At 55.8% G+C, this 19,956-nt stretch overlaps 1 protein-coding gene and 1 long non-coding RNA gene across 6 annotated transcripts in view; one reads left to right on the forward strand and one right to left on the reverse strand.

Moving 5' to 3' along the window:
- The window catches only part of LOC132517341 (uncharacterized), a 36,265-nt gene extending 28,540 nt beyond the window's left edge, over positions 1–7,725 (reverse strand). The window contains exon 1 of one of the 3 annotated variants that reach the window (XR_009539712.1): positions 7,292–7,725. This is a non-coding gene — a long non-coding RNA (uncharacterized LOC132517341). The remainder of the gene's footprint in view (positions 1–7,291) is intronic. The other 2 variants (XR_009539710.1, XR_009539711.1) reach the window with 2 other exon arrangements.
- Positions 7,721–19,956, forward strand: N4BP3 (NEDD4 binding protein 3). 3 transcript variants are annotated; one of them, XM_060144348.1, is made up of 5 exons: positions 7,721–7,929; positions 13,223–13,570; positions 14,069–14,584; positions 15,029–15,256; positions 15,381–19,956. In XM_060144348.1, exons 2-5 carry the CDS (start codon positions 13,250–13,252, stop codon positions 15,906–15,908), a joined length of 1,593 nt encoding a protein of 530 aa, XP_060000331.1. In that variant the 5' UTR covers positions 7,721–7,929; positions 13,223–13,249; the 3' UTR covers positions 15,909–19,956. The 3 variants fall into 3 exon arrangements, with proteins under 3 accessions (XP_060000331.1, XP_060000334.1, XP_060000330.1); XM_060144351.1 differs by having other exon boundaries at positions 7,721–7,908; XM_060144347.1 differs by having other exon boundaries at positions 7,722–7,929; positions 13,220–13,570.

The raw sequence follows: 19,956 nt of genomic DNA on the forward strand, positions 1-19,956 counted from the left end.
CACACACACTTTTTTTTTTTGGGAGGGCCCCGCAGCACGGCTTGCAGGATCTTAGTTCCCTGACCAGGGATCGAACCTGGGCTCCATGCAGTGAAAGCCTGTAATCCTAACCACTGGACAGCCAGGGAATTCACACACACACACACACACACACACACACACACACACACACACACCACCACACACTCACTTACTCACTCTTAAAAGCATCAAAGAGCTAACAAGATATTGAGGAACTGCTACGCTGAGGTCCCAGAGAGGACAGGATTCCAAAGAGGTGACCCTGATACCTGATGTTGTGGTTGCCCCCAGAAACTTTTGCCAATTGGAAAGAAGTGGCTGAGAGGTCAAGCTCACCTCTAGTGGCCTTGCATGCCTAGAGACAAAAATCAGAGTCAAGGGCCTGCCAAGGCCAGGGGGTGGGGGGGACTGACAAACCAGCCTGATACTGTATTCAGCTCCAAAGGACTGCACCCCAGAAGTAAGGGTTAACTGAAAGCAAACCAGCCCTGCCCTGAATGACAGTCAAGCTCTGATTCATCCAGGTGCCCCAGGAAACATCATGCCCTAAGTATGAACTAACATGATCTCAGTTTGCTAATCCCTCCAGGCACCTGGCAAAAGCAACAGCAAATTCTCCTTGAATGACAAAATCACCCCATTTCAAATTATCTCTACAAATAATTTCACAAACACAATATTCAACATACAAAAGTAACCAGACACAGGAGGAAGCAAGATTCCTTGAGCAAAAACCTTTGGAAATAATAATCAACAGAAATAGAGCTGGAGGAACTCCAGACTATAAAACAAATTATACTTACTATGTTTAAGAAATTAAATACTAAAATTGAAAATTTCAGCAAGGAACTGGGAACTCCATAAAATTATGTATCATATGCAAAAACAGAGTAAATAGAAACTCAAAACTCGAAACTCAAATTATAAACTGAACGGATGGGTTTAACAGCAGATTTGACATGGCTGAAGAATGAACTAGAGAACAGGAAACCTGCTCAGAAGAAACGAACCAGAGAGAAATATGGGAAGGCAAAAAGATGGAAAATACAGAAGCTACGGAAGTTACAAGATCTGACATATTTCTAATTGCAGTTGCAGAAGGAAAGAAGAAAGAGAGACCAGAACAGAGGCAACATTCAAAAGATGGGTGGAGGGGACTTCCCTGGTGGCTCAGTGGTTAAGTGCAGGGGACACGGGTTTGATCCCTGGTCTGGGAGGATGCCATATGCTGCGGAGCAACTCAGCCCATATGCCACAACTACTGAGCCTGTGCTCTAGAGCCTGCAAGCCACAACTACTGAAGCCCATGCACCTAGAGCCCGTGCTCCGCAACAAGAGAAGCCACCTCAATGAGAAGCTCCTGCACCGCAACAAAGAACAGCCTCCACTCACCACAACTATAGAAAGCCCATGCGCAGCAATGAAGACCCAACGCAGCCAAAAATAAAATAAATAAATTTTTTAAAAAAGATGGGTTGAGAATATTCCAGAACGGATGGAAGATATTAATCTACAGATTTGAGAACTCAAATGGATCCCAACCAGAATAAACAGAAATCCATGTCTTGACCCAACATAGTGAAAATTTAGAAAATCAAAGACAAATAGTAAAAGCATCCAGAGGAAAACAGGTAATAATGCTGGTTATTTACCTCTTGTCTCTCAGGTCTCAGCCCACCCTTCCATAACCTCCTCTGTGATGTTGGGGCGAGGGTCTGAAAACCATATTTCCCAGGCCCCCTTGCCAGCTGACTTTCTGTTCCGTTCGGCCAATGGAAGGCACTAAAGGGAGATTAACAGGTGGAAGAAGGGGATTCCTTCCCGTAGCTTCGCTTCAGCAGCCCCAGCTCCTTTCAACGCTCCCAGCACCAGCCACACCAAACCCCCTGCCAGGTAATAGCCCAAGCCAGCAGGGTCCTTCTTATGGTCAGAGTCCCAGCTGCAGGTCCTCCTTCAAGCCCATAGGTCCTGCTAACCCTGCCTCTTCCCTTTTATCCTCCCAGGCCAATGGGTGGCAGCTGCTTCCTGTAATTACTAATATCTGGGTAAACTCAGCATCCTCTTTTGCTCCTGCAGCCTTCAAAAATCTGTGTAAACAATCCACCTTGTGTATTATATTCCCTTGTTTGAAAAAACAAACATAGTTTATATTTTCCTGGGTGTACCGTAAGTGCTACAGAACTCTTCAAAGAAGCCACAGTGTGGTAGATAGCATTACTGTCCCCAATTACAGTCATCCCTCAGTATCCACAGGGGATTGGTTCTAAGATGCTCAAGTCCCTTATATAAAATGGTGTAGAATTTGCATATAACCTACACACATCCTCCCATATACTTTAAATCATCTTTAGATTACTTATAGTACTTAATACAATGTAAATGCTAAGCAAATAGTAGGCAGGCACAGAGCAAATTCAAGTTTTGCTTGTGGAAGTTCCTGGAGTTTTTTCCAAATATTTTTGATCTATGGTTGGTTGAATCCACAGATGCAAAACCCTTGGATATGGAAGGTCAACTGTATTTGCCACCAATCCCCATGGGAGGTTGGTATTTTTCCACCCTGCTGAAGTCAGGCATTGACCAATAACATGTGTGGATAAACGACATGTGCCACCACTTCTCAGCAAAAGCTTTACAAACCATCACATGATTTTGCCATGGTTCTTTTCCCTCTGCTAGAAGACTAGCATGTACCAGGTAGGAGCTGCAGCCAACACTTGCAGGACATGGAAATGAAGCTAGAAACAAACCTATGTTGTTGCAAACCAAGGAGATATAGGGGCTGTTTGTTACTGCATCATACACCAGCAAAACCCGACTGATTCACAATATTCGACTACATCTGGCTCCTCAACAGCAAAAATGGAAGCCAGCAGATGGCTGAACAATAGCATCAATGTACTAAAAAGAAAACTAGTGCCAACTTAGAATTCTATACACAGAGGCACTATCCTTTAAGAAGAAACATTAAATATACACATTGTCATAAAAAACTGAGAGAGTATGCCACCAGGAGACCATTATACACTGAAGGAATTCTAAAGGCTGTTCTGCAGAGAGAAGGAAAATTATCTGAGATGGCAGATCATGGATGCAGGAAGGAATGAAGGACAAAGACCATGGTAAATACGGGGGTCAATCGAACTGAAGATTGGCTGAGTGAAAGAACAATAATAAAGTCTGTGGAGGGACTTCCCTGGTGGTCCCGTGGGTAAGACTCCATGCTCCCAATGCAGGGGCCCCGGGTTTGATCCCTGATCGGGGAACTAGATCCCGCATGCATGCTGCAACTAAGAAGTCCACATGCTGCAACCAAGATGTCCGCACGCTGCAACTAAGACCCGGCGCAGCCAAAATAAATAAATATATTTTTTTAAAAAAGTCTTCAGTTATACAGAGAACAGTACCTCGGAAATCAAAGGGTAGTAACTGGAATTTAAGTGTTCTAAGGTCTTTGCACAGTCACCAGTCAGGAGATACACTAATATCTTATAGCCCCTGATACGCGCTGAGAAGGCACACATCTCTGTGGTACCCTTCCTCATGCTGCTCAGCCTCAGATAAACACAAGCTGAGGATATTCTACAACACACCTGGCCAGTGCTCTTCAAAAAGTGAGGTCACAAAAGATGAGGAAGGATTAAGGAAATGTCAGAGCCTGGAGGAGACTAAGAAGACATGACAACTAAACGCCTTGTGGGGTGCTGGGCTGGATCCTGAACCAGAAAGGGGACATTAGGAGAAAAACTGGTTGAATGCAAATGAAGTCCACAATTTACAGTACCGAACCGCTGTTAACTTCTCAGTTGTCAACACTGTACCTGGTTATGTTTGACATTAACATGAGTGGAGGCTGAGTCAAGGGTATAAGGAAACTCCACTATTTTTGTAACTTTTCTCTAAGACCAAAACTATTTCAAAATTAAATCTAAAAACAAATCACCCAGAAACACTGACTGTTAACATTTCTGGTGTATTTTCTGCCTGTCCCTTATCTTGCACGGGGTGATGTTCTACGCTCCACATAAATAAGATCATGTCAGACACATGGTTTTATTCTAAACCAGGCTTTCGGAGATGTTACCATGTTACAAATAAGGAAATTAAGGTCTAGAGCGGGTTAAAGGTCATACAGTTAATAAAGGCCCAGACTCAAGGTGAGTGCAGGTCCCCTGATGCTAAATTCCAGAATCGCACTAACCCAATTTTTGAAGGGTAAGTTCATCCACTTGTTCACGTATGCATTTGACCATACCCCGCACCTGCTGTGGGGAGACAGTCTAGGAGACCATGATCCCACCATTAACCTGCTTCCATGCTAAAGGTTTTATACTGCAGCCCAGGGCTCCCAGCCACACAGCCTGCCTGGTGTGACTGGGTAGGACAAGGTGATGTGCCCCTGCAAGAAAAGACTCATTGGGCTTCCCTGGTGGTGCAGTGGTTGAGAGTCTGCCTGCCGATGCAGGGGACACGGGTTCGTGCCCCGGTCCGGGAAGATCCCACATGCCGCGGAGCGGCTGGGCCCGTGAGCCATGGCCGCTAAGCCTGTGCGTCCGGAGCCTGTGCTCAACAACGGGAGAGGCCACAACAGTGAGAGGCCTGCGTACCGCAAAAAAAAAAAAAAAAAAATTCTAATTGTGGTAAAATACACGTCACACAATTTACCACCTTAACTATCTTCAAGTGTGCAGTTCAGTATTAGGTACATTTATATTGGGGCACCGATCTCCACAACGCTTTCATCTTGCGATGGACTTCCCCAGACTTCTCTCAATCCTTCCCCCTCCCTTCCATACTTCTCCACTGCCTGCCACCCATAAATCACTATAACCAAGGGACTGGAGCCCAGGTCTCACAAGTTCCAGGGCAAGATTCCCTGCTACCACCCTGGGTGGCAGCTGGGCCTGGGCCTAGCTGTGGGGCCAGTGGGCTGGCCAGGCAGCCTGGACTTCCGGGCAGCTTTCACACTGCAGTCCTGCTGCCTCCTGCAGATCGGAGTTCTCTGCCCCAGGGCAGGCACCAGAGCAAGCCCAGGCAGCTCTCAGCTTCCACCTCCTGTTTGCCTGAGGTTGCTCCAGGTCACCAGGGGAGGGTGGGCAGGGAGGGCAAGAGAGGTGAACTCAGGCTCCTCCCCAGCACGAGTGACTCAAGGAGGGGAGTCCAGGTCCCAGGAGTCCACTTTCATCCCAGGGCGTGGGGTGCAGGCAGGTGAGCAGGGTCCTACTCCCTCCACCCCGACAGCCACAATGCCCTGGTCGTGACACAGCTCTCAGGTTTAGAACAATCTTGGACCTGGCAGAAGCTACAGCGGGCACCAGGGGTTACCTGTTAGCCTGCTCTTGCTGTGGTCTGAAATCTTCAGTTGCTGCCTCTCCAGGAATGGCCAGCTCTCCTCCCTCCTCCCTTCACCCTCGGGCTAGGGCCTGGCCCCAGTGGACAAGAGAGGACAAAGGAGGGCAAGGAGTGAAGAGCGGGTGGGCGGGGGCCACACAGCTGTGAAGCCTCTGTAAGTGCCAGGTTCTTTCCCATGGGTTAAGCCATTTCATTTATGACCTGGTTCTGCCTGTTTACAAGTGAAGAAACTGAGGCTCAGAGAGGTCACCAGGAAGTTACAGACTCGGGATTAGAGCCAGGGCCGCCTTTCTTCATCCTCTTCCTCCTGGTTAGAAAGCAGTCATGAAGTGGCTTTTTTGCAGATGGTGGGTTCGAGCTGAGCATGGTCAACCGTCAGGTTTGGGGAGGCACTGGGGGACATGGACTGGAGGCTCAGAACTCGCTGTCTCCTGGGGGTGACTGCCAGATGACCCACAAGTGCCAACGCACTGCATCAAGCACACTGCCCCAGTGACAGAGGATGGGGGAGTGGTTTTGCCTTGGCGGTGGGAGGAGGGGCCTTGGGCACAGTGGATGCCCTTAATGGATTTTCCCAACAACAAGCACTCACAGATGAGGACACTGAGGCAGTCCCCAGCACAGAGGTCTGCGAGGCAGGGGCCAGAGCTGGGCCTGAAGGAGCTGTGGGACCAGTCCTGAAGATGGGACGCCACCTCTCAAGCAGAGGAGAGTGGAGACATAATGCATAGGCTGGAAAGTGCCCTCCAGGGCAGAGTGGGGAAAGGCCAAGAGCAGGCAGTAGGGAGCCCAGGCAGACTGCTGCAAAACTCAAGGAGAAAGGTGATGAGGCCAGAGGTGGCAGCCAGAGAGAAGGGGAAAATTCCAAGCCTCCATTGGTGGCTCCAGGGTTTTACAGTCTTGGCCACTCACAAGTAGCATGGATGCACATACTGACCCAGGGAAACTGACCCAAGACAATGTGAGTGCGTGCTGGGTGCAGGTTAACAGCCTTCCCAGCCACTTTAAGTCAGGCTCTGTGGCAAGCATTCTGACCTTCTGATCAACCTTCCCCATAAAAAGGAGAAGGACAAACTGACATTTACAGATGCCTACTATCTGCCAAGATACTGTGCTGCGCATGTGCTTCACAGATGATACTTCATTTAATCCTCCCAGCCAAATTATGATCCCCTTTTTGAGATGAGAAGACCAAGGTGTAGAGAAAGAAATGAAGTTGTCCAAGGCCAGCCGATTCAGGAAGTGGGTGCACCCAGGGAGCTTCTTTCCCTTCCCCGGCCCCAGGCATTAAGTGCCTTGCCCCTTGACATCTGGGCAGTGTGGCTCCTGAGCCAACTCCACAGGGATGCCAAGTCTGGGGGCAGGTGGCCCAGGCAGAGGTATCTGCCCTGTGAGCCCAGGAAGGTGAGCAAAGTTCACTGCATACAACCCCCACCCCCGCCCACTCTGGCCTCTCCCACGCTGTCCAGGCAAGCAGGTAGAGGGGGACAGAGGCCTGGTTCCTGTCCAGCCCACCTTCTTTTTTTTTTTTTTTTGCGGTACGCGGGCCTCTCACTGTTGTGGCCTCTCCCGTTGCGGAGCACAGGCTCCGGACGCGCAGGCTCAGCGGCCATGGCTCACGGGCGCAGCCGCTTCGCGGCATGTGGAATCTTCCCGAACCGGGGCACGAACCCGTGTCTCCTGCATCGGCGGGCGGACTCTTCAACCACTGCGCCACCAGGGAAGCCCCCACCTTCTTTTTTTGTTTTGTTTTGTTTTGTGTTTCACTGAGGCTGCTGGCATTTATTTTTTCTGGCATTTATTATTTATTATTGTAACCACATCAACTCTGTGGTTACCCATTAACCTTGGGTAAATGTCTCCACTCCTCTCGGAGTACTGTTTTGCTCAGCCTTCAAAAGGGAATAATACTGCTTACCTAAGAGGAGGCGGCGAGAATCAAGGAGGTGACGGACGGAATGCGCCTCTTCCGAAGCTGTCGGGTTCTGGAAACCGAGACGGGCGAGCGAGGCAGGAGGAGAGGAGACGGCAGCGGAGGAGCGGGACGGGCTGGGCGCCCTCTGGGAGCATCGGCCACGTTTCGGGCTGCGGACTGGCCCGGGTCGGAGCTGGCGCACACCGGGCGGCCGCGGCGCCCAGCGCAACCGGCAGGGAGCTCAGGCGCCACCGCCGCGCGGGATCTCGGCAGGCTGGGTTAGGCTGGAGCCGAGAGCCCGGGCGGGGCTCAGGTTGGCACGCAGTGGGCGGGGGTGGCCCCTGTCCCCGCCCCCCACATCCGGGGGCCTGGGCCTGGCTGTGGGCCGGCCGCGAGCCAGTGAGTCAGGCCGGGTTTTCCCTCCGCCTCTGGGGAAGGCTAGGGAGCGCTGCCGAACGAATTGGCGTCCGTCCCTCGCCAATCCGGCTTCGGCGCCCGCCCGCCCGCGTTTTTCCTGCGCCTGCCGCCTGGCCGCTCCATCCTGGTTCGCAGTCTCTGCTGGAGCCGGCGCCCTGGAGGGAAGGTTCAAGTCCGCGCAAGGGAGCTGCAGCGCGCGAGAGGTACAGAGCGGAGCCGGCATGGTGAGTGGGGCGCGTAGCGGCCTGGGGCCGGACTCGGGCGGGTGGAGCCGGCCGCCGAGGTCTAGCTTACCCGGCGACCTTGGCCAAGCCGGAGCCCTACGCCGGCCGAGGTTCACGGCTGAGAAGTGAGCGAGGGTGGCAAGATGCAGTGTGCGCCCAGGTACCCCTTGCTTCCAGATACCGAAGCACTGAGGTGCGGGATCGGGGACCGTCCGCGAGCAGGGACGCTCTGCTGGGAGGGCGGGCGGCAGGTTACGCTGCAAACGCGCTTTCCTTGGGGCAGCTCCTGGGACCCCTGCACCACTGCTGGGGTGGGGCAGTTGCCCTTGGCGCTGGAGCCTGACCTCGGCTTCCCTGCCCCCAGGCTATCCGCTCGGGGCAAGCCTTAGAGAGGAGCCTGGAAGAGACATCCCCTTCCGCCCCTCAGGTAGCTGGAGGACCTCCCGCAGTTCTGGGGGAGCCCTCGCCTCGGCCACAGCCTTCCCCGGGGAAATTACATGGAGATGCCAACCTCGCCTGCCCCTCCACCTTACCCACGAGACCCCTCTCCTGCCCTCTCCCGCCCCCTCCGGGGTCCCCGCTTCCTCCGCTAACCCCCTACCCTGTACGAGCGGCAGCTGCCAGCCTGCTGCCAGGGGTCCCATGAATAGGGGACGCTCCCAGGTCTTGAGCACCATCCCAGTCTGGCCACAACCTTTGGACAAAGTGAGGGCCCGCCTGGGGTCGGGCGGAAATCGGGGCCCTGACTGCGTCCAGAAAAAGGACTGGGACCTGTCATCTCCCACCCAGCAATCGCCCCGCCTCCACGAGCAGATCAGGGCTCTCCTCGCTTGCACCAGGAGCTCAGCCTGTCGCTCGGCCTCGGTGCTCCCTGCCCGGCCTAGGGAGGGACAGAGGCAGGAGGCTATCCTGGGCCCGGTGATCGGCCTCCTCCCAGAGCCCTCTTAGGCAGGGCTTCTCTATCGGCTGGCTGTGTGTGGGTGTGTATGTGCGAGACTGAATGAATGCAGCCAGCCTGCTCCCGCCACCGCCTATAGAGCTAGCAGCTTCCAGGGCTCAGAGTCCAAATGCAGCCGTGCTTCCACTATTTCTTCCTGACCCAGGGGCAAGGAGGGGGGATTACAGGCTGAGGGGACGGAGATCCAAACCAACTTGGTTGCAGGTGCCCTTGCGAGTGTGGGGAGCTGAGCAGATATAATACACAGCAGTGTGTGCCCATGGAGGGCAGCTGGGACAGCCTGGAGCAGAAGAGAGGGCCTTGCCTGGGCAGTTGGGATTGCTCTTCGTGTGGGATCTTAGGCAGCTCACCTCTTTCTGGGCCTCAGTTTCCCTAGCTGTAAGATGGGGTAAGGGTAACTACTGTCTTCCCCGCCTCCATGAGGCTGTCGTGGAGATGAGATGATGAAACAAAAGGGCTGATAAAAACTGTAGAGTGCCGTGCAACTGTAAGTGACCATATAGTGATACTAAGAATCACTCCTGCAGCATTTAGACGCTGGACTCTGCCTTTTCACAGGTTGAAGTGGGACTAGGGAATGCCAGCCTCTCCCATTCCCTCCTTGGGCCCCTCTTACTGACTGCCCCCTCTTTTGGAGCTGGGACATTCCAGTCCCATTCCTCAGGGGCAGCTGCAGTCATGCCCCTCAGCAAAGCTGATCCCAAAGCAGGTGGTGGGACCCTCCCCTGGGGCCAGGGCTCAAGAGGGGCTAAAGGCAGCCAAGGCCAGACTGGGAGCTTCCTACCCGAGTACTCTGGGTGCACCCCAGAGGAGATGCACAGTGGGGTCAGGGCAGGCTTCTAAACATGGGGAGCCTGTGTACAGTTTCCTATGCAGCTGAACGTGACCTTAGGCATGTTTTACCTCCTGGGCCTCAGTTTTCTCTTCTGAAGTGGGGGATGACAATATTCCCTTCCCATGTGTGTTGTGAGCACGTGGTAGGCCCAGCAGCAGGCTGACTCAACAAGGCACCCACCAAGGGATACTAGGATGCCTCCCTGAGTGTCCTCTCTTTTTCTGCTTCATGGCCAGGGTGGTCCCCCAGCCCTGTTCTCCTGTCTCCACCAAGGGTTCGTCCAAAGGAGATGCTCCCAGTGTCCAGGCTCTCCGTGTTTCTGGCTAATCTTGGAGCGGGTGGAGGGGGAGGTGGAAGCAGGAGTAAAGGGGCCCTGTTGGGGCTAACCGGGACCTGTGCAGAATAGGACCTATGTGGCCCAGCCGAAACCTTGCTGGCAGGGCGGTGGGGTGGTGGTGGTGAGGTTCAGCTCTGTGCAGAGCTCTGGTCCCCAGGCACATAATGAGTTCTGGGCGGGGAAGCCCAGGCACTTGGAGGAGGAGGCCCTGTTTTTCGCTCTGGCGGTCCCAGAGAGGCTGCAAGGCACTTGCTGTCTCTCTCTCCCTCCTCCCCCCACACATCCTCTCCTGCACAGCTGCTCTGGCCTGAGTGGACCAGTCCCTGGGCTTCCAAGCAATGGGAAGGCATGTGTGTATTGGGGGTGTGGGGGAGGCAGGGGAGGTGGATGGACTCCTTTAGGAAAAAGGACTGTCCCCAGACTGAGACCTGGGCAGGGTGGAGCCTCCCAAAAGCCAGGGGCCTTGGCCCTACTGGGGGGGCTAATAATATAGCCAGAGAAGTTATCTAGGAGGGGTGGTGGGTGGAGAGTGGGGGCCTTAGGGAAAGACAAAGGGAAGGGCTGTTTTTGCCCCTCCATCTAGCTCCATAGTTATTTCAAATTGCTCAACTCAGTTGTGGAGAAAAGCCGATCCCGTGTGTGTGTGTGTGTGTGTGTGTGTGTGTGTGTGTGTGTGTGTGTGTGTGTGTGTGTGTGTGTGTGTGTGTGTGTGTGTGTGTGTGTGTGTGTGTGTGTGTGTGTGTGTGTGTGTGTGTGTGTGTGTGGTGTGCGCGCATGCGCACACACACACACACATACACACACTCCCCTACATCTAGCAGCCTTGGGGCTAGGGAGGACAATATGTATTCGTGCGTTATGTGTGTGTCTGGAAGGTGATCAGTGCTGTGTGGATGACCTTGAGCGTGACTGTGTCTGCTGTTGGATCTTCTCTGTGTCCTCTAACGGAGGAACTTATGTGCCGCTGGTGGCACTGACTGGACTGCCGTATGTGTGTGGTGTATGTGCTGTTTTGGCCCATGGCTGCCTCTCCCCTGGACCTGAGACCCTTTGTGGGGATTATGGAGTGTCGGTTATTGCTCCCTGAGATAGGAAATGAGGCTCTGGCCAGCAGATGTGAGGCACTGTGTGTTTGGGATAAAGTGGGCATATTTGGCACCACTGCCACCATCCCAGCCACCATGCTCTCACCAGGTTTACAGTTCACAAGCCCTTTCACCTCCCCATCTCTGTGACTGTCACAGCAACCCTATAAGGATGGCAGGGCAGGTAGAGTCTTTCCCACTTTGGGGAAAGGTGGGGCAACTGAGGCATGGCGAAGGGAGGTGCTTCGTGGAGAGATGGTGTGAGAGTGTGCTGGAGACCACATTCTCTGCTGTCTACCTCCCCAAGAAGCAGTGACAGGAGTTCAGTGGGCTGTGTGACACAGCGGTGTCTGTTGCTGGGTGGGCTTGTCATGGTGAGGGGGTGTCAGATTGGGGGGCAAGATGCTTCAATTCCAACTCTTGGGCTGTGGGTGACATCCTGGGTCCCCACTAGACATTTGGCAGTCGTGTTACTAGAATCACAGGCATCCTCACTCTGACCAGCTCTGTGACCTTGGGCAAGCCACTTCACCTTTCGGAGCCCCCAGTGCCCTTACCTAAAAAACCAGATAGTTAACCATATGCCAGGGCTTCGTGAAACCCCTACGCAGGGCCATGTCACTGTAGGTGCCCAGCACCTGTCATTCCTTATCTGGATGACTCTCTTAACCCTGTGTGGCTTGTGACACCCCCAGAGAGGTTGAGCTGTCTGGGGGCTGGTAGGGGAGGGTTGGGAAGGTTGCTTTTGCCCGGGGTGAGATTGAGTGCCACAGGGTGTGGGGGCAGGGCTGTGCCCTTCCACCCCCCTCCCTCCTTCCCACTCCCTGTGAGCTTTGTGTTCTACAAACACAAAACCTGGAAATGGTTGAGGAAGATGGAACCTCCTAACCATTGTTTGGAGCGGGAGTCAGTGTCCCGGAAGCATATTGGGTTGTGGGGCAGGGCGGGGGGATGGACTGGCAGCTGCATTGTGCCTGCTGGGTGTCTGTCCGTGAATGGGAACAGCTGGGTGGGAGGCAGAGAAGGTGGCATTCATTCACTTGGCAAGTCCTTTCTGAGCACCTACTGTGTGCCAGGTGCTGGCCTGGATCCAGCGGGGCACTAGGGACAGGCCCTGCCCTCCACAGTGTGGTCCCAGCACAGGTGGGAGACCTGGTCGCTCAGGAACTTGCTGGCGGCGTTCACGTGTCTACCAGCTAAGCTCAGCTTCAGCCAGCCTGTGTTGATCCTGGCTGTAGGCCAGGCCCTGGACTGGGCGTTTTGTCCTCTAATCTTAGTCAGTCCTCCCAGCATCCCTGAGTGATAAGAGTTGTCATGGCCATTGTCCAGATGAGGAAGCCAGAGCCCACACACTGACTGGTTCCACACATTGGGTCAGGATTTGGGTCCCGCTGCCTGGTGGTGGGCTTTGGAGGGGCAGCATATACAGGGGCTGGCAGGGCTCCAGCTGCCCCTTCCCCCTGCCTCGCACCACTGCCCCAACATGGACACATGTTCCGGAACTTGTGGCCATTGTTCCCACCGTCCTTCCCCTCGGGCCCTTCCTGTTTGTATCCGTCCTGCGGTAGCCCCCAACCCCACCCGTGCCAGGTGTTTCCCTTGGGAAAACTCTGACCCTCTGCAGGAAGAGGGGTTGAGTGGGGTTTTCCCCCTCCCAAGGGAAGAAGGAATGGAAATTCTGAGGCCACCAGCCCTGGGTCTCTGGTGCCCTCTGCCCACCCACAACATTAGGTGCCTGGCAAGAGAATGAACAAAGTTAGAGTCAGACAGCGATGGAGTCCTCAGCTGGCCCAGTCCTGGGAGGGGCCCCTATCCTGCTGCTTCAGGTCCTGGTCCCCCGTGACCCCAGTCATACCCTGGCCCCTAGTCGGAGCTGGAGCACTAGACAGGTGGCCTTGGGACCTCTACTCCTTTCTCTAGGAATCCTGTCCTGGATTCTCTCTGGAACCCACATCTGCCACTCCTGGGTGGGCCAGGTGGGGAGCTGACACAGAGAGCAAGCACTTGGTTTTAGGGCATCAGGGGAGTTGGGCAGCAAGCGCCTACCTGCTCTGATGGAGCCTCCCGACCCCCAGAAGCAGCCGCCTGTGCCCTGGTGAAACTTCATGGCCACAGCCCCAGGCCCTGCTGGCATTGCCATGGGCAACGTGGGCAGCCTGTTGGAACGGCAGGACATTTCCCCTGAAGAGCTACGGGCAGCACTCGCAGGGTCTCGGGGCTCCCGCCAGCCTGATGGGCTGTTCCGGAAAAGCTTGGGCCAGCGCGAGCTCTTCAGCTACCTGCACCTCCCCAAGAAGGACAGCAAGACCACCAAGCGGGCCTCTCGGAACGAGCCTGCCGACTATGCCACCCTCTACTACCAGGAACATCCTCGGGCCGGTGACTTCAGCAAGACTTCGCTGCCTGAGCGGGGTCGTTTTGACAAGGTGTGCCTCTGCCGTGCCCCTCCCTACTGTGGTAGTGTGGGGATGGGGGCTTCCTTGGAGACCCTGATGCTGGGATGGGATGTGAAAGTCTTTTTTTTTTTTTTTTAATAACATGCGGAATTTTTTTTAAATATATAATTTATTTATTTGGTTGCACTGGGTCTTAGTTGCGGCAAGTGGGCTCCTTAGTTGCGGCACATGGGCTCCTTAGTTATGGCAGGTGGCCTCCTTAGTTGCAGCATGCATGTGGGATTTAGTTCCCTGACCAGGGATTGAACTGGGGCCCCTTGCATCGGAGCGCAGAGTCTTAACCACTGCGCCACCAGGGAAGTCCCATGAAAGTGTTGCTATGGGCAGGCTTGAGACTTGGTCACTGCCTCTTGGTGACATGTCCCCCATGTTCTCAAAGAGGATTCCCAGGGGCTGTGGGAGGGAGCATCGGAGGGCAGAGCAGAGCAGTCAGCCCAGGGTCTCATTCCTGCCCTCTCTTCCTGGCAGTGCCACATTCGCCCATCAGTATTCAAGCCGACAGTGGGCACCGGGAAAGGCTTCCTGTCCACGCAGAGCCTGGCGGCCCACAAGGGTCAGAAGCTGTGGCGCAGCAATGGCAGCCTGCACACGCTGGCCTGCCACCCTCCCCTGAGCCCAGGGCCCCGGGCCAGCCAGGCCCAGGCCCGTGCCCAGCTGCTGCACGCCCTCAGCCTGGATGAGGGTGGCCCTGAGCCCGAGCCCAGTCTGTCCGACTCCTCCAGTGGAGGCAGCTTTGGCCGCAGTCCCAGCACTGGTCCCGGCCCCTTCTGCTCCTCCCTGGGCCACACTAACCACCTCGGGGGCTCCCTGGACCGGGCCTCACGGGGTCCCAAGGAGGCTGTGCTGAGCTGCTTGCCTGAACCACCACCCCCCTACGAGTTCTCCTGCCCCACTGCCGAGGACATGGTGGCCGTGCTGCCCGACACCTGCGAGGAGCTCAAGAGGGGCCTCAGTGATGAGAATGGCACCAACCCCTTCACGCAGGTGAGAGCAGCCCCTGCCTTGGTGTGCTGTTCTGTCCCTTGGCATTAGAGTACAGGGCAAACAGAGGGTCACCAGCCAGCTCTCCCACATGGCTCTGGGCACAAGAGAATAAGGAAGAGAGAGGTGATTTGGCTCCTCTCCCCAAGCCCCACGTGGTGGGGATGTCATGGCATTGGTGGTCCTTGCTGGGAGTTGGGTGGGAGGGAGACTCCCTGGGAGGGCCATGTGTTGAGGACACTTCACCTCTGGAGGACATCGTGGGTTAGGGCACATGTGTGGCCAGAGCATTGGACCCTGGACCCTGTGGTGTTGAGGCACAGGATGTTAGAAGCAGCTGGAGTGTTGGATCTGTGGGCCAGCCATGGGAGTGCAGGCAGTCGGTGTCCGGGAGGCAGGGCCGTGTGTGGATATCAGGGCATGGCAGGTGCCTCTTCCTCTTGGCAGGTGCTGGAGGAGCGCCAGCGTCTGTGGCTGTCTGAGCTGAAGCGCCTATACGTGGAGCAGTTGCATGAGGTGACCCAGAAGGCCGAACGTAGTGAGCGCAACCTCCAGCTGCAGCTGTTCATGGCCCAGCAGGAGCAACGGCGCCTACGCAAGGAGCTGCGGGCACAGCAGGGCCTGGGCCCAGAGGCTGATCCCAGTGCCCGATCAGAGGAAGAAGCCCGATGGGAGGTGAGAGACTAGGCATTCAGAAACTCCTGCCCTCATTACTGTCACCCCATCCTCTAGCTGCCTTCCAACTGGTCCCCCCTTACCCTGCTTTGCTTGGCTCTTGCCCATCCCTGTCCCCCTTCAGGTGTGCCAGAAGACAGCAGAGATTAGCCTCCTGAAGCAGCAGCTGCGGGACGCCCAGGCTGAGCTGGCACAGAAGCTTGCTGAGATCTTCAGCCTGAAGACGCAACTTCGGGGCAGCCGGGTGCAAGCCCAGGCCCAGGACGCAGAGCTGGCCCAGCTGCGAGAGGCTGTGCGGAGCCTGCAGGAGCAGGCCCCTCGGGAGGAGGCCCCAGGCAGCTGTGAGACCGATGACTGCAAGAGCAGGGGGCTGCTGGGGGAGGCAGGAGGCAGTGAGGCCGGCGATGGTGCCGAGCAGCTGCGGGCTGAGCTGCTGAAGGAGCGGCTCCGGGGCCAGGAGCAGGCGCTGCGCTTTGAGCAGGAGCGGCGGATATGGCAGGAGGAGAAGGAGCGGGTGCTGCGCTACCAGCGGGAGATCCAGGGGGGCTACATGGACATGTACCACCGCAACCAGGTGCTGGAACAGGAGCTGCGGGCACTGCGGGAGCCCCTCGCGCCCTGGAGCCCTCGGCTTGAGTCCTCCAAGATCTGAGGCCAGCGGAGTGAGCTGACAGCAGAAGCACTGTCAGAAGATGGCTTGCACAAGCCCTCTCTGAGACGGCCAGCTCCTTCCTTACGTTGGTCTGGGGCAGAATCTGCTGTGACCAGCCAAAGATGGAGAGGCTCGCTGAGAGGAGGGATCCAGTGGGGCTGTGGGCTGGATGGGTGCCAGCAGCAGGAGCCAGGGCAGGGCCCTACTGGCTGAGGAATACCCAGGCAGAGCCCAGCCCTGCTCTCTGAAGTAGGTGTGGCCCAGGAAAGGAGGTTTGGGAGTGAAGAGCCCTGTGATGCAAAAGGGCCAGTGTGAGGGAGGGAGACTGGGGTGGGAACATTGGCCTCCCCAGAATAAAATCACATTTTCTACGAGGAGACACCAGGTGATGATGTTGGGCCTGTCCCTGACCTGAGTCCAGAGGATCGTGGACGGTCAGGGTTAGGGCTGTTGTCCCAGGCTGTAGCTCCACCATGTTCATGGTCAGTGGGGAGGGTATGCCTTGTGCCTCTGCGTGCAGCTGCTGGACATGCACGTTGGGGACTGGAGGAATCCTTGCCCTGGCACCACAGAGTTCCTTAGCTGCCATGTGGGATGAAATTCCTTTCTTTAGCATCAGTGGGACTTTTCAGAAGGCAAGTCAGCCAAGGTATTGCTATAACATGAAACGACATCCTCTTTTTGGAAAGGCTGGGCCCCAGGTTCCCAGGCCCAGCTGGATGCGGGGCCGGCCTAACACAGCTTCTGCTGGAGAACCTTAAGCCTCCAGGAGGGGCCCTGCCCCTCCCAGAACATACCTCCCACCTTTCTCTCTGGCTTGTGCACCCCTCCCTCGGTTGGGATGAGGGCCCTGGGAAGGTGCGGGAGATGAGGCAGAGAAAGCTTGGTAAAGGGCCAGAACCACAGCCCTTTACCACAGAACCACAGGGAATGTGGACATTTCCCTGTAGGCATGGGGGGCCATGGGGTATTCTTGAGCAGGAGTGAGATATGATCTGATTTGTATTCTGGAAAGTTCTTTCCTGGAAGGAAGCACCCCCATCCCTGGCCCTGCATTTGGCTCCGTGACCCTTGCTCTTAGCCAAGGCTGGTCCTTGGCCCCTAAAACCCACTCCCATCCTTGCCCTCTCAGACATCTGGCTTCCCCTCTGGCCCACTGCTCCCTCCTGGGTGGGTGATCTGGAGCGCAGAACAAGTCTGGCTGTGCAAGAGGCATCTCCCTAGCCCTTGCTCTGGAGTTTGGTGTCCTTACAGATGCATCCGTGTAACTGCTGCCATGCGTGGAGCGCTTCCTGCCTGCCTGGTGCTGTGTTAGGCTGTCAGGGCATGGGGGGGTCAGGGTTGAATGAGATGTGCTTCCTGCCACAGGGGAGCCAGCACACAGAAGTCTCCCTCCCAGGCCCAGTCATGGTGGGGCAGTGGCCACGTCTGAGATCTCTGCAGAGACCCCCAGTTTGTTCCCTAATGGCTGTGATCAGCTCCTTCCCTGGCCACGCCTGGCGGCCCCCTCAGGCCCCAACAAGTGGGTCCTGGTGGTGGAGTGGAGTCGCTGTGCAGGGGTCTGGATGCAGCTGTGGAGTGTGAGCCAGTGTGCCCCGCCTTTTTAGGGCAGAGCAGGGTGTGTGTTGTCTGCCGTGGGGGTGGTGTGTTTATGTGTGTGAGTGTCAGGTGTGTATAGTAGAGATGTGCTGTGGGTGGTGGGTGTGTCTAAGGGGGTGTGTTTGGGGTTCCTGGGTTGGAGGCCTGGAGGGCTGCTTCCTGGTCCCTCCCTCTGTTGCATTCTTTCCCACCAGTCTCAGCCCCTTTTAGCACTGACCAGGCTTGCCTGGAGCCTGTGGCCAGGGCAGACCCCTGGGCCTAGCTGAGACCCATCTGGGCTCACCCCTGAGCCCAGGTCCTCTGCCTGGGGAGGGAAAGCAGGGACACTTGGGTTAGGCTGGCCTGTCCATGACAGGCCTTGATACCCATTTCACACACCTTCTAATCGAGGTTTCTGGGTCAATGGTTTCTCCGAAGGGCCCTCCAGAGCTCAGTGCTAGCCTGAAGACTGAGTCACCCCCAGGGCCTGGAGCTGGTCAGGCTGGGTGCCCACGTGCCCCACAGTGGCTGGGGTCCACCTTTTGGTGTCCCAGCTCTGCAGAACAGCTCCCCACCCAGCAATTAGGGAGCTGGGCTGGCCAGTATAGCCAGCGGGGAGTGGGCGGGCGGTACCAAAACTTGGCAGCTGTGCCAGAAACCAAAGCCAGGCCCAGATGTAGGGGGAGGGCACGAGAGAGCCGAAGCTGGGGTGGCTCAGAGGGAACCAGATCCCTGTGAGCTCATCCCTGCTGGGAAAACCAGTTCCCTGTCCCCAAGCCGGCTGGGTGGCTCTGGGGCCAGCCGATCACAGGTGCCACTGTAGTGGCTACTGCTTGGGGCAGCCCCTCTGTCCCGCCCCTGGTGGACCCCTCAGCTCCCCAACTGTCCTCAGACCCCCTCCCCCAGCAGACTAGGCCCAAGAGCTAATTCTCTCCAGACTGAGACTAGCTCCCTACACTGGGCTCCCTGCCCTTGGTCCCTCTTGTTCTCAGCTCAGATAGCTTCACACCCTCCAGTGGCTCCCTGGGCCCCTTAACCTGTCACTTGAGGCCTCTGACAGTCTCCCTCCAGGGTCACTGATAGTGGTGCCTCTCCTGATGCCAGCAGCCCTCTGGGCCCTCATTCTCCAGATGCCCCCTCACAGTGCTTAGATCTTGCCTCCTTAGGAAAGCCTTCCCTGCACTGACACCCTGCCTAGGCAATTCCTCATTCCCTATGCCCACATCCCCTCCGTCTCTCCACCAGCTTTTTCTGTGCTGTTGGAATTGTCAGTTTGCCTCTGTTTCCACTGGGCTGTGGGCATGGTTGGGGCAGGGCCGGCTCTTCTGTTTTCATCCCCAGAGCCTGCTCTGGTTCCAGCCCAGCAGACACTGGGGGGCTTTGGAGTCAAGAGAGACCACACCCCTCCCCTGACTAGCATATGGATTCAAGCTGGTGGGGCGGGGGGAAGATGGCGAAGGCTCCAGCTCCAAGCATTCATTCACCTTTCGTGCCACCTGGTCTGAACCAGGTCTGTGCCAAGCACTGCCATTCACTGCACAGTGATGTACTGAGTGCCTCCCTCGGGGAGGAAGCCAAGGTGCTCAAAGCCTCTGCCCCCGTGGCCCTTCCCGGAGGGTGGGGGAGAGAGACAACACACACACAGGTCCACAGTAGTGACTGGGCCAGAAAAGTGCGAACATACAGAGGTGGGGACAACAGAGGCACCTCCACAGTGGTGAGCAAGTCAGCAGATCTCGGAGAAGGCAGAGGGAGCCCATCTGGGGGATGGAGAGTAAATTTCTTTGAGACTGGGGGAGCTGCAGGTATTAGGGAAACTTTTTCCAAAGAGGGTGCAGGTGACAATTCAGATTGCATAACCCACCACCCTAGTAGGTGGGGGCTTTACCCCTCTGTATTGGATTCAGGAAAGAAAAAGAATGTGCTGTTTCTTGAAACAAAAACAAAAGTGGAATAGGTCATGAGAGGTGAAGTTTGAGTGCCATGGGAGTTCAGAGGAGAGCTGGCTCACTTATCACTCCAGGCCATAGTGGGGCAGGGGGACAGATGTTGACCAAACTTTGGTCGGCCACTTCCGAGCTTTCTTTTTCACTGTGCCTTCCTGTGTCCTTATGCAGTCCAGTTCTAGCGAGAATCCTGCTAACTTAGGTTAGACAGAGTTCTCCCATCCTCCATATCTGATCACCTTCCATATCTAATCTGGTTCCTCAGCCTCCACCATCTCCAGGGTTATGTCTGGTCACTCTGGCCTGCCTTCACTGAGAATCCTCTGAAGTTGTTTAGCCAGTTCCCCCTGCACCTTGAGGTTTCCTCTTAGTAATTTTCCATCTGCTGACCTCCACCCTGCTCCTTGGCTATGAATTCAACGTTTCCTGGTTATATTTGGAGTTGAGGCCACTCTCTGGCCCCTACCACAAAACCCCATTCCAGTAGCCCCCTTGAATAAAGTCTTCCTTACCATATTCTTTAA

Source organism: Lagenorhynchus albirostris, chromosome 3, assembly GCF_949774975.1.
Source record: "Lagenorhynchus albirostris chromosome 3, mLagAlb1.1, whole genome shotgun sequence".
Classification (NCBI taxonomy): domain Eukaryota; kingdom Metazoa; phylum Chordata; class Mammalia; order Artiodactyla; family Delphinidae; genus Lagenorhynchus; species Lagenorhynchus albirostris.